Here is a 13222-nt window from a genome sequence, read left to right as displayed (position 1 = left end):
AAAGTCCATTTTGATTGCTCCAAGTGATGATTCTGGGCTAGAGATTTGCAATAGCAGACTCCTACTTATTTTTGAGGTGAGATGATTGGGGAGTGGCGCAACCCATACAAAAAGAAGCAGATGAGGGCTGGCACTGGTTATTGCCACAAGTTTGTAACCCAGTTTAATCCACTAACACCTTATATCTTTATTGACAGAGAAAAGGCTTGATAAAGAAGAAGCTTAAATATCAGGATGCTTTTGATAAATTAAAAGGCAATTTGGTAAGAGACCAGATTTAGACTACTTCTGATTATAATAAATTCTTGGTAATTACTGAAACTTTGAAGCAAGGACTAGAAGCTATGTTGACCCAGAATGGAGAGGGAAAGAAAAAACGTCCCTCCCTTTAAAAAGAAATATGACAATGCATTATCTACATTTAAAGCTGCTGGAGAATCCCTCAGTTAATGGATTATTGATCTCAATTGAGGAGACATATTTAGAAGGTAAGGTTGGGCCTAGGGAAGATTTTTAAGTGGCTTGTAGAGCTGTGTCTGAGAGAAACAACATCACAGAGCTACAAGCTTAATGCTGCTTCTACTGGGTTGTGTGTGAACTCAGGCACAGAAGGTATACATAGGTGGTAAGAGAGGCAAGTCTATGAAAAATGTAATATCCAATAAGCTCCATCAGTAGTAAACCAGAGAAGTGTCTGACTGACTCATGGCTTTTCCATGTTATATTTGGTTTGAAAGTTTCTGTTTCTGTTTCTGTATCTTGGAAATATTATTGGAAATTGAATTAACTTAGAAAGTAAGGGCATCATTGTCAGAAAAAAAAGAAAACCCTGTATGACTCTATGTTTTTTGGTTGTCCCTTTTTGCAATCAGGAAATTACTGTATATACTGCTGATAACATTCCTTCAGTGTCTTCTATATGCTAAGTACAGGGCTAGGCACTTTACATTATGTCATGTGATCTTTAGAACAATCCTACAGGGTAAGTACCAATATTATCACCATTTTTATGTGTGAGATTCAAAATATTTAACCACCAGTATAGCACAGACTCTGAGCAATCAGAATTGACACCTGTAGACAATCAATACAGCCATTTCATGCATGTCAATTGAACATTGGCCATGTCCTTTTTATGGACAAGGAAACCAAGGCACAGAGAGTTTAAGTAACTTGCCCAAGACACACAACCAGCAATGGAGCTGGTGACTTGAACTCAGATTAGTGGATCACCAAAGCCTGCATTTGACTATTACCACTATGCTGTGTTACGTAACTTTCTACTATGGAGGGAAGGCTGACCACATGTATAACTACATTTGGGTGCTTGATAAAGCTGAAACATTAGTTACTCAGGTTTGGTATTTTTCCTAATTAATCCAAAGCCCTGATATGTATAACAACCCCCCCCTTTTAACTTTGTAGAGATGGGCATGGTTATTACTTAAATCCAGCATTAATATCAAACACACAGAAGACATGTCATCCTGGGGACACATTCTGGGGAGATTTAGGACTTTTGCTTACTGCTTTAGGATTTTGGAAGGGGAGATGCGAGTTTGTAGGGGAGGGTTAGTGGTTTTTAGGTCGAGTATGATAGCCCAATATGAGTTCTCCTGAGTAAAGCACACATGTACCCATTGAATGCCACCACATTTGAATGATCCTAATTATAGTTTCATCCTAACAAGGTAGGGAGGGAAAACATGATGGTGAGGTGGGGGTGGGGGACCAGTGGTGAGGAGGGACCCTCATATGACATGATGATGAGGGACTAAAAAAGAATCTGTTCACATTCTGCTAAGATTTCCCATAGTTTCTTTCAAAATACTGCAAGTCTTTTTTTGCAGTTTCAGCCTGGACTCAAAGCCAGGGCCAAAGTTCAAACAATGTCAAAGTTTGTTTTTGAAATAAAAGTTTATTTCCTCATGGAATTCTTCAAGGGTTTTTGTCTGCCTCATGTGTGAAGCATTGAATCTGGGCCGAAAGGAATTTATTTTACGACCTTGAGCCAACTTGGGCTCACACACCTATTGCCCTAGGATATGATTGATGGTTGTGTAAGTTTCCAATGCACCCCTGGAGGTCCAGCTGTGGGATGTACCTCCTCACCCCTGCTGGAAGCCTCTGTTGCCTCAATGGCAGAAATGTGCTTTCTCCTCTCAAATCTTGTAGCATTGCTCCACTTCCCGTTCCCACTCATTTCAGAGTAGTCATTGATTAGTGTGGGTTTTGTCTCCATTGTTGACTGAACCGTGGGCTCTGTTCTGATTGGTTTGCTTTCTTTGGGCCTGTCTGAGAAGAGAGGGTTTTCTAGTGTTCTCAACTGCTGAGCCAAGCCTTAATGCCAAAAAGGGTAAGTGACATTTTAAAAAAGTCAATCTAGTATTTGCCAATTCTTGTTAATTTCTCCTGGTACAGATGCTTAGAACCAGGGAACAGCAACAGAATGGTAGAGTGGGGACTGAGGAGCAGCCTTTTTATCCCTGTACTGTGTGTGTGTGTGTGTGTGTGTGTGTGTGTGTGTGTGTGTGTGTGTGTGTATTCATTTATAAAGAAAACATCTTCATTGAGTCTCAAGGCAAGAGGATATGGAGTGAAATGTATATTATTCCAATTTAGATAAACAACTGATTGATTGCCCTGGCCAGTGTGGTTCAGTTGGTTGGAGCATCATCCTGTACACCAAAAAGTTGAGGGTTCAATTCCTGGTTAGGGCACACACCTGGGTTGCAAGATCGATCTCTGGTCAGAGCTCATTTGGGAGGCAACCAATGTTTCTGTGTCTCTCTCCCTCTAAAATCAACAAACATATTTAAAAAAATTTTAAACCTTAAAAAAACAATTTATTGATTATAGAGCAATGGCAAGGAGAATACTGGGATCGCTGCTTAGCAGCCAAGGTTCTTATATTTGAGAGGTAGCAACATGGGAGCAGCTTTTTTGTTGTTGTTGTTGTTGTTAGCTTCTCTCTATTTTCTCACAATAATACACAGCCCCTGGATGGGGAAAGGGCAGGAGGAGCCATGACAGGGTGAGGTGGGCAGGGAGGAGGTGCCTGCTTCCATGGGGGAACCTTTTTAAAACAAGACTGAAGGCTGTACTAGAAGGTTGGTAGGTTGCATGAGGTTTGCTCATCAATTTTCATTTTGCAGCTATGGAAACTGCCAGCTTGGAGGAAGAAAAACGGCATATCCTGTGTTACTTATTTATTCTTTCAAATTCAGTTTTTGTTGAAATTCTTGGTTCTTAGCAGCAGTTAGACGGGATTGGAGGTGGGAAGGAAAGCAGAGGCCTTGTTGGTTGTGAGTGGTCAATTCTCCCATTTTCCTCCCACTTGTCTGGCCACTGTCTTACTCTGCTTCTAGGTTAGACCCATATCCCATTCCACAGGTAGGCCCAGCTTAGGCTCAGATCACAACCCTTAGCACAGTGATGGATGAACTGCTACGGGTCTGGAGTCTGGGAATTGGTGGGTGGTTAGGAAACACTCAGCGTTTCAGGTCTAGCTTAGTTGTTAGGGGACTCTCCTTTCTCCCCTTTGTACCTTCCCCTTCCTCCTTCTGAATGTGTAGTGTCAAGGTTTATAGGCAAATCAAAGCAAATGTTTAACTCACAGAGCATTTCCTAGCTACTAGGCACTCAGTATGTGGGTGCATAGCAGGCTTGCCCTTCATGTCTGCCTCTCCCACTCTCTCCACAGGAAAAAGAGTAAAGGACAAGAGCTCTCCTTCCCTGCTTCAGGCAGTGTTCTGCTCCAGAATCCTGTGACTCTCTATTACCCCTTGGGCCAAGTTAAATCCTTTAGTAAGGTCCGTCATATCCGTCTCTGCCTATAAGCCAGCTTTATTTAGTGATTCATCTACATACATTTTCTGAGTACCTAGTGTGTGCCAGTTGCTGGGCTTGGCAATGGGCATACAGAAATGAGAAAGACAGGCATGCTCCCTGCCCTCATGGAGCTAACAGTCTAGCAGGAGAGACATTATTAGAAACAAAAAGTTATTAGTATTAAACAAAGATAATTGTGTGGAGATTGTTCTGGAAGGTTATGTGGGAGCACAAGCCAGGACCCATCGCCTTGGCTGCTTGCCAGCCCCAGGCAGCCTTGCTGAAGTGTGGCACTTGTAGAACCCCAACTTTCCTACCACAGACCAGAACCAGGCTCCTGTACTCCATCCCCAGAGCCTCTCTACATCCAGGCCTGCTTCTTATTTGAAGTCTCACCTTTCTTGTTGGGAATAGACTGGAGATAAGAAGAAAGGCAAAAACTTATATTTCCTTGACTTCTATCATGATACATGCTATGCAGTCCCGATCTGGCCCTGGGGAAGGGAGGAGGGGCTCTGTTCTGAGATGGCCCCATTGCAAGTCCTTGATGTTTCCTTGATGAAAGCCAGGGCCAGGGCACTGAGGAGGCTGGAGTGAGCAGACTTGGCTGGGGGGAAGGGCATGGGTCCAAGGCAGATTTGCTTGGAGTTGAGCTTGTTATTATAGAGCACTGAAAGATTCATCAGCTTCAGGAATTAGAATAGTGAGGGCAGCTCAGACACCAGACCCGGCCCAGGCCTGCCACCCTCTGGCAGAGATGCTCTGCCCACACAGTCTCCTTCAATCTGCTCATACCTCATTTCTTTTTTTCCAGAACAGAGATCAGTCTAAACAATCCATAGGTCAAGGGAAAATATCCCTGGAGAGTCAAGCTAAATCCCTACTTCCTGCCAGTTACTCTCTTGGCTCAGGTTTGAGTTCGCCAAATAGAGAATTTCAGGTCCTTATTCTGCAACCGAACTTTACAGTTCAGAAAAGTGGTTGACTTTTGCCCATTTGCTTATTCTTATTTTAGTTAGAACCCAACTTTTCCAGTATCCATGTTTCAACTTACTGAACAGGGAACATCTATATACTGCAAAGGGTAATTAGATTACTCTTAACTAGTTGTGGAGCCCTCTTGAGCTGTTCAAGGGACAATCCTATAAAGCAAGGAATGAAATCAGGCACACTCAGGCTCATTAGTGCAGACACATATATCCTGTTCGAAGTGCTATACTAACAGATTATAAGAGATTAAAGGGATGGAAATATTTTTAGGAGAAAATATGAGAGGCAATTACCAAAAAAAGAAGAAATGGAACCACACAGAATTCAACGAAGTGGGTTAGAGAAGAATCAAATGCAAGCTCATTGTGTTAAAAATAGTGCTCTGATTGTCTTTAGGAGCAGGGATTGGATGGGGCAGGGGAGAGCAACTTGGGGGTGTTGGGGACAACTGTAACTGAAAAACAATTTAAAAAAATAAGTGTTCAGAGTGGAAGCTCCCTAACTGCACAAGGACATACATACAATTAGGCACTCTGGTTTTCTGAGGACACCAGTGTCCCCCTCTCCTCTACTTTCTACAATGGAGAGAAATCAGCACGCCACCACAGAGCTGCCAGCACAGAAAGCACACCCTGGCTCTGGTACCAGTTCCGCCTCCTCCGTAGGCATCCTTGGAGCCCAGTTTGGCCAGGTTCTGGGCTCTCTTTTTGCCTAAACTATGGGATGGCATATCTCTATCGGAACCGATTGTATTGTTCCCGAGAACGGGTTTGTATTCATTCATTCATTCATTCATTCATTCATTCATTCATTCTTCATTCATTCCAAAGCCTTTACAGCAGTTTAGGCACTTTGGGACTCCCCAGAGACACTACCCTCCTGAGTAGTGAAGTGAGATATTTGTTTCTTTCCTCCTCGCTTCCAAGCTCCTGGGAGCTAGAAGGGGGGACTCAGCCTAATCCAAGCCCCTGCGTGGCACCGCGTACACGTTTGGGTAAGGAAAGCTAGATGAATGAAGTCAGACTTTTGGGTCAGTCTTTGCTGATTACTCGCCGGTGTGAGCGCCTGGTGCCTCTGAATTTTTGTTACGTACGAAGAAAAAGTTTAAGTGAAATTAAAAAACCGAGCAGAAAACAAGTTTATCAGTCCCGGGACTCGAGCTCCGCAAGAGGACGCGGGCACACATACTGCACCGAACATCCATCTCTCTCTCTCTCTCTCTCTCTCTCCCCCTCTCTCTGTCTCTCTCTCTGTCTGTCTGTCTCTCTCTCTCTCTGTCTCTCTCTCTCTCTCTCTCTCTCTCTCACACACACACACACACACACACACACGCCCCACTCACGCGGACATTCCTTCTTTCACGCTCCAGCTCGCTCTTTTTACTCCTACTTCCCTTTCCCTCCTCTCCCGGATCAAGCGTTAATCTGCGAATCTCTGACCGAAAGGAAAAAAAAAAGGTGGGTGGGGGGATCCCGAAGTAGCAGAGTGAGGGAGGAGGAGGTGGAGAAAGGCGGGGAGGAGGAGGAGGAGCCCAGCGAACCAGAGTCAGAGGGACTGGTGGCTCCAGCGAGTGTACAGCCCTGGGGGGAGCCGGCGCTCTAGGCTGGGAACCCGTCAGCCTGTCCCCCACCCCCACCCCAGCCCCCGCCCCGCGTCTCCCGCGCCCGCCCGCTTGCCGGCCCGCGCCCAGGGGCCTGCTACACCCTGAGCTGGGGCCGCCTCTCAGGGACGCTAGGGCCAGGGGCGCCACTTGTGGCGAGCCCGACGCGCCGCCAGGCTGGTCCCCCAAGCCCGGGATGCCGTTCTACAGGCGCACGGTGGTGCCCCAGCGCCTGTGCCCGCGCAACCCGCCGCAGCCGCTCACGGAGCTCCGCGACGTGAGCCACCTGGCCGCGCTCAGCCTCCTCCGGCAGCTCGCCGACCTCTGTGGCCACTCGCTGGCTCTGCTCGAAGACCTCGAAGGGCACCTGCTGGCCCTGGGGCGCCGCACCGACAGCCTGGTCCGGCGCACTGTGCGCCTCCGTCGCCGCCTTCCCTGCCGCCTGCTTGGCCCCGAGGACGACCAGGACCAGCTAGGTAACAGCGCTCGGGCAACTCGCGGCCCCGCGACTACCCCGCCTTTGGGGGCGCCAGTGAGCGCCCGCTCAGCGCCCACCCCTCCCCCTCCCTCCCTGCTCCACCCCTTCCCTCCTCTCCCTTCCCCTCAGGGAGTGAGGGGATCCTGTTTCTCTGACTCCCCACTCTCCGCTCTCCCGCTGGAACTTCCTGCTCCTGGGCTCTGCCGCGCCGTCCTGAGTGGACCTGTGCCCTCGGGGCTCCCGGCCTTGGGGTTGGCGGCCGCCTCCTGGGGAACTGGGGGAGGAAGGAGGAGGTGGGAGCCACTGGGTCCTGGACAGCTTCAGCGCCGCCCCCAGGCCCGAGGCGCCCTCATCTTCGCGGCGTCGGGAACCAAATGGCCGCGCTGCTGGCGTCTTTGCCTCAATCCAGGATCCCAGCCACTTCCGAAAGCGCGCCCCAGCCGCCAGCCACCTACGCGACCGCAGGAGACTGGCGGCGGTGCCTACCGGCTTTAAACCTGTGCAACTTTGCGCTTGAGTGTGATTGCGGCTCGCACTCAGAGAAGTATCTTGAGCGCCCACCCGCCTACTTCTCCCCACAAGTTTGGGCTGCTGCGCCAGGAGTGACCAGTGAAGGGTGGTGGGAAAGAGAGACTGGCCCCGGCTTCTCTGATCCCCTACCCAAAAATTTTCTTGAGAGAACCATTTAAAGCAATTGTCATCAATTCGTGATTGTTTAGGGATCAGCCATGACTGAGAAACCCAGCAGTGCTCTGGCTGAGGACGAAGGACCCCTGAAAGGGAAGGAGGGCAATGCGAGCCCTTGTCCTTTACTATTTTGGACCCTAACACTTTGCATGGGGAATCCTCTATCCATGAAAATGCAGTGATCCCTTAGAGTGTGGCCTTTTGTTGAAAGCAAGGGGACTGAATGTGCTGGAAATGCTGACCACAGCTGGGCATGCCAAGTACCAGGGCCAATTGTCACCACCAAAAAGTTAGGGGAGAGGAACAGTGTAGCCAGAAAGTTTCTGATGGGGAGCAGAAGATGGCTACTGGCTGACTTTTGAGTGCAAACCTCCAGCTGTCTTGGGAAAGAATTGCCTGGGTCAGATCCTGTCCACTTTAGACCCCATGTTGCCCCTGCACCGTCCAGTAGGACAGGAGTCAGAGGCCCTGGCATTTCTCTTCAAAAACGTATCTGACCTCTAAGGTAGATGGAGGAGGGCACTGGTGAGGAAAAAATGAACTGGGTCCTATGGGAAAAGGAAGGTAGAAGATACAGATGACTGTCAGATGCAACGTAGGACACGGGACTAGAAACCTCTGCATGGCAGGGGACCAGGAAAGCTGGGGCCCTAGGCCTGGTTAGTTTTCAGTTAACAAAGAGGGTAGGAAGGTCATTGTTGATTTTCTGGGGTCCCACTGACTACCAGGATTAGCCTAAGAGAAATCTGATAAGTCATCCTGGGGAGTAGTTTTCAAAATCCCCACACAGCTTGCAGAGAGCCACCTACTGAGTTTAGCAGGTTAAGTTAAGGACAGGGAGGAGGCTCTGAACTTCCAATTTGTACCTTTCTGCCGGCTAATTGGAAAGCCTTTTCCACAAGAGGGAAAGCCTTGCTTCACCCAGTCACCTTGGGACCTAGTGCTTTCCAGTGATCTGCTGGGTTAGAAAAGAGATAGCTTTATGCAGTGGATATCTTTTAAAGGAAAGGAGCAGTTCTTAGAGTGAATTGCATTGGTTTTATTTCTTTGAAGTTTGCAAGAGCTGGGAAAGGAGCCACCTCTCATCTCCAGTGTGGACACTTGCCTTCGAGAATGTACTTGTCTCTGGGCTCAGAGGCACTGAGCAGTCTGCTGCATGCATGGAACACAGCTACCTTAATTTGGCCAGAAGTTCTGGTTTTCCATTTTCTGGTCTAACACCCTACCCTACACTACCCTTGAGGTTCCCACTGCACACTTTTCTCTTCAGGAGCTTTGAGTGTGTAGCAATTATCTGAGCATAAATGTCTAATGCAAAGAGAATTGGGAGCATAATCAGTGTACCATCTGGCCACCGCCTTGTCACTACAGCATAAGCTTCAACAAGGTGTTCAGCAGGCTGTATACTATATTTGACCCCAAATAAATATCCTATTTTTTAAGCATTGTCAGGTCTTGCCCGTTTTTCTTTCCTGTGTCTTTTCCTCCTAGCACCTACTCTTTTAATGACTGTCTTGCTGGTAGTCAGCACTCCCAGCCAGCATTTTACCCTATATATCATCCTCTATCTAGCTGGATTTCCCCCAAATTCTTTCTTTACCTAATTCTTTGACCATGGAAGCAGGAAAGACCTGGGAAAGAGAGAGAAAGGTTTGGAAACAACATGGCTGGAGTGTATGACAACCTGACAGGCCAGCATCTTGTAGCATCTCTGCAGGGACAGCTTGGTTGCCACCTACAGACTGAGTAATGGCAAGTCAGGATGGCTCATAGCCTTCAGGCTTCTGGCTACCAGACTGCAGGCTGGCCTGGGGCCCTGGGAGGCAGAGGGGAAAACAAGGAGAAGAGAAGGAGAGAGGCAGAGGCAGAGAATGTTGATGCTAAAGGAGTCCAAAGTGCTCTTCTACACAATCAGGGGTCATGTCCCCACCATCTTCAAGGTTACAAGGGTAAGACTTGGGCTGGGCTGGTTGCCTGGAAACACCCTCTCCTTCCCTGAATGCTGTTCTTTGGTAACTTGAACCCCTTTGAGACTGCCCTTGAAGCTCTTATAACTGGTATGGGATGGGGGTTGGGAGGAAGAGAGGGTGTGCTACAGGACTGCATTGGACTCCTCTGATTGTGGATCTGTGGTTGCTGCCAAACCCTTGCCATGGCCCTTCTTATAACTTGAATTTTTTCATATTTGGTTTTTCACGTGACCTGTTTTATTACATTCATGTTCTGTACCCTGTACTCTTCATCTCAAGAGTGGCATTGTCAAAACCAGTGGGAAATAGAAATCCCTGCCTGCTGCCATATGCTGAGTCAATCCAAGCTTTCCAATTTCTCCCTTGGAGATCTGTCTAATGTTTGTAGGTGCTTAGATGATAATTACAAATGCAATCAGACCATTGCCCTAGAGGTATAATATCTTCTGTGCAAGCAAGGAAGTCCCTGAAGCACTAGACAACTCTAGGTATGTTTAATAACACCAGGGAGCGATCATGCTACCCTAGCCCATGAACTTGCTCTGGGAAAGATGCACTGTTCCTCTTGCAATTATTTTGGCTTTAAAACAGCCAGTTAGGACCAATGGTGGAAACTCCCTCTTCATCTTTATGTCAAATTCCTGTCTCTTGATTTTCCAACTTTCTGGCAACTCTGGCTTCAAACTATAAAGGACAGCTGGTTTATTTATGTTTAAATCATAATTCCAGTGAGAGGGGAGACTATCATAAGTCTATATGGAGGTGAGAACATGAAAGCTGCATCTCTAGACTACTACAACCAGATTATCATTTTAGATGAGGTGTCCTAGACCCTAAATCTGAATGCCATTGCTCTTGTGGAGGTGACATGGCCTACTTGAGTCAGATGAAGCAGGAGGAATTTGGGGGAATTTGGGGGACTTGGAACAGGCACTATGCTAGTGCTCACTTTGTCTCTGTCCTATGCTAGAGACCCTTGGGAGAGTGGATTGACAGAATAGGGAGGAGGAGCAGGCCCATTTTCTTTCAAATACCATGAAATTCCTGGTCTGTTTCATGGTATTTCCATGTATTAAAACATCTTTCTGGGAAATTTGGACACTAAAATGTCCTCTAGAATATCCTCTACTTTAGAAACAAGAAATTCAATATTTTTTTTTTAGACACGTGAATGGCTAAAGTGATAATAAGTGTCAGGATGACAGAATAGTACAGTAATAGGAGAAAATTCAAGTTATGGCTCTTTGACCTTTATGAAGTTGATTAGGTGTCAGGAGGACAATGATGAATTTAAATCATCTATCCTTGTATTTCTCTGGCTTGGCCAAAACTCTTGACTACTGAGTCCCAGAAAAAGGAAGGGACTTGTCCAAAGGCACCTGGCTGGATAAAGATCTTTAGTAGCCCTAAGTGCTACAAAGATTATAGTGCTTCTCCATAGGTAATTGCAAATGGAAGCAACACAAAACCTTCAAATAAATACTTTTTTAAAAAATTACTCAAAGTTCCACATGTACGTTGAAATTAAAATGGCTTTTTATTAATTCTTTAATTCTCTCTTTCGTACTCCTGTTGTTGATGGCCTAGGTGAGTACTTAATATGTCTCTTGGGGAATGTGGCACTGGCTAGGTCACATAGCAGGTCAGTAGCAGGAGGCCTTGATCTAGAAGCCAGGCCTTCTGACATCCATGGCGGTGCTCTGCCCTCTGCAGTGATGCTAAGTTCAAAGTCAGTTGTTAATTGAGAGTCAGTGCCCTGGCATTTTTTTTGTAGCTGGAACTTATCCAGGATGAGAAATGACTCCTGCTACTTTTGGGAACCATGACATGCTCTAAAGTACAGAGTCCCTGTGATTTCTGCAGTTGGGACTTGGGGGGTGAGCTGGAGGTGGAGGGGAGGAAGGAAGGTCAACCGTAGAGAACAGATGTGAGGCAATAGGCTCCCTTCTTAAAACAGCCTCCTTTAAGTTTTGAGTGGGAAATAGTTTTGGGAAAATAATCTTCAAGGGGGCAGGGGTGGTTGGGCCAGTGATTCTGTTCTCTGGAGGTTACCTTTCCACTGCGATATTTCACTCATAATCCTTCTATCATCTCTATACGAGATTTGTCCGGAAAAAGTCCAGCCATTGTTAATATAAATTGAACAGTTTGTGCGACATTGATGTAACTTGGCAGCCAAAGAGAGTAGACTGGAATGTATATGCATGAACAGTAATGACCTCACTATTCTAGTTAGTGGGGGTGGTAGACGCCATTGAGTGAGCATGCATACTGTGTGGCTGTCGCATTCAAAATGACTGAGCAAGCAGAGCAACGAATTTGCATAAATTTTTGCATTAAGCTTGAATATTCCTCCATGGAAGCTATTCAAATGATTCAGAAGGCCTCAGCTATGGGCAACAGGTGATTGGCAGCTTCATCACGACAGCGTGCCTGCTTGTGTAGCACATCTCATGAATTTTTTTTGCAAAACATCAAATCACCCAGGCGACTCAGCCCCCTACAGCCCAGATTTGGTGCCCTGCAACTTTTGGCTTTTCTAAAAACTAAAATCATCTTTGAAAGGGAAGAGATTTTAGACTGCCGAAGAGATTCAGGAAAATCCGACAGAGCAGCTGATGGCTGTTGGGAGAACTGTGTGAGGTCCCAAGATGCCTACTTTGAAGGGAACTGAGGCATCATTGTCCTATATATGATGTTTCTTGTATCTTCTTCAATAAATGTCTCTATTTAAGTGGCTGGATACTTTCTGGACATACCTCATATCTGTTGGTCTCCCTTATAGCTTTTAATTCAGTTGTGGACACTCTTCATCATACAACCACATCCTGGCCATTTTCTTTTATTATAGCAAAGCCTGGTTGGCATTTCCAAAGGCACTTTTAATAAAAACCAAAGGGAATGAGAAAGTGAAATTATTACCAAAAATGTACTTAGCATACACATTTCAAAGTATGGATTCATTATTCAAAGCTTAAGTAGCTTTACAGGATTACAAGCTTTGTTGCTCTTTATTTTAAGATCATTGCTTTCTAGCCTTGAAGAGAGGGTAAAACTTTGGACCCTGTGTCTTTCCACCCTCTCACCTTTGTGCTGGGTGCTAGAGACTAGAAGTACATCAGACCCAGTCTTTTCCCTCAGAGGGCTCCCAGTCTGCAGCAGTAGGTGAGAGCTGATAACCAGAACCAGGACCCCAGTCCACACCCCAGAGGATTTTCCATTCAGTCTGATTTGGGTTCTGTGGGTGGAATTTGGACTTTTAGAATCCCTTATGGTAAAATCAGAAATAAAAACAATGACAGAATGTTACTGTGAATTAAGTGACATGATTACATGAATTTGTAGATTTGAAATTGATGAACTTATTTTCATACATGGGCAGGGTATTGCTTACTCAGTAGATGGACAGTGCTTGGTGAATCTTCAGACTCATGGACTTCTTGTGATAACTCCGTGGTCCTCTTGAGTCCTCTACTTTCAGTGGGAACCACTGGCCTAACTATCTTGGTTTCAGTTATCATCTTTCCTGTTCCACAGAATTCCATGATTTCACTTAGATGAGCCTTCGCTGAAGTTTTCAAGTTAGAGTGCAAAAGATGGCAATATATTAATGGACAAGACTATGTTAATAATGCCACAAATAGGATTTGTATCGACTAAGTGTTT

At 46.2% G+C, this 13222-nt stretch overlaps 1 protein-coding gene across 1 annotated transcript in view; it reads left to right on the top strand.

Moving 5' to 3' along the window:
* The first annotated feature begins 6617 nt into the window (after positions 1–6617).
* The window catches only part of NHSL2 (NHS like 2), a 229236-nt gene continuing 222631 nt past the window's right edge, over positions 6618–13222 (top strand). Inside the window, exon 1 of the mRNA XM_054579589.1 lies at positions 6618–6897. Coding sequence (XP_054435564.1) covers positions 6618–6897 — 280 coding nt within the window. The remainder of the gene's footprint in view (positions 6898–13222) is intronic.

The sequence above is a fragment of the Pteronotus mesoamericanus genome, unplaced genomic scaffold (genome assembly GCF_021234165.1).
Source record: "Pteronotus mesoamericanus isolate MK-2021 breed Mesoamerican mustached bat unplaced genomic scaffold, CSHL_Meso_final contig_55, whole genome shotgun sequence".
In the NCBI taxonomy this organism is placed as follows: domain Eukaryota; kingdom Metazoa; phylum Chordata; class Mammalia; order Chiroptera; family Mormoopidae; genus Pteronotus; species Pteronotus mesoamericanus.
Note: the sequence above shows the minus strand (reverse complement) of the source record. Positions and strands in the feature narration are given on the sequence as shown.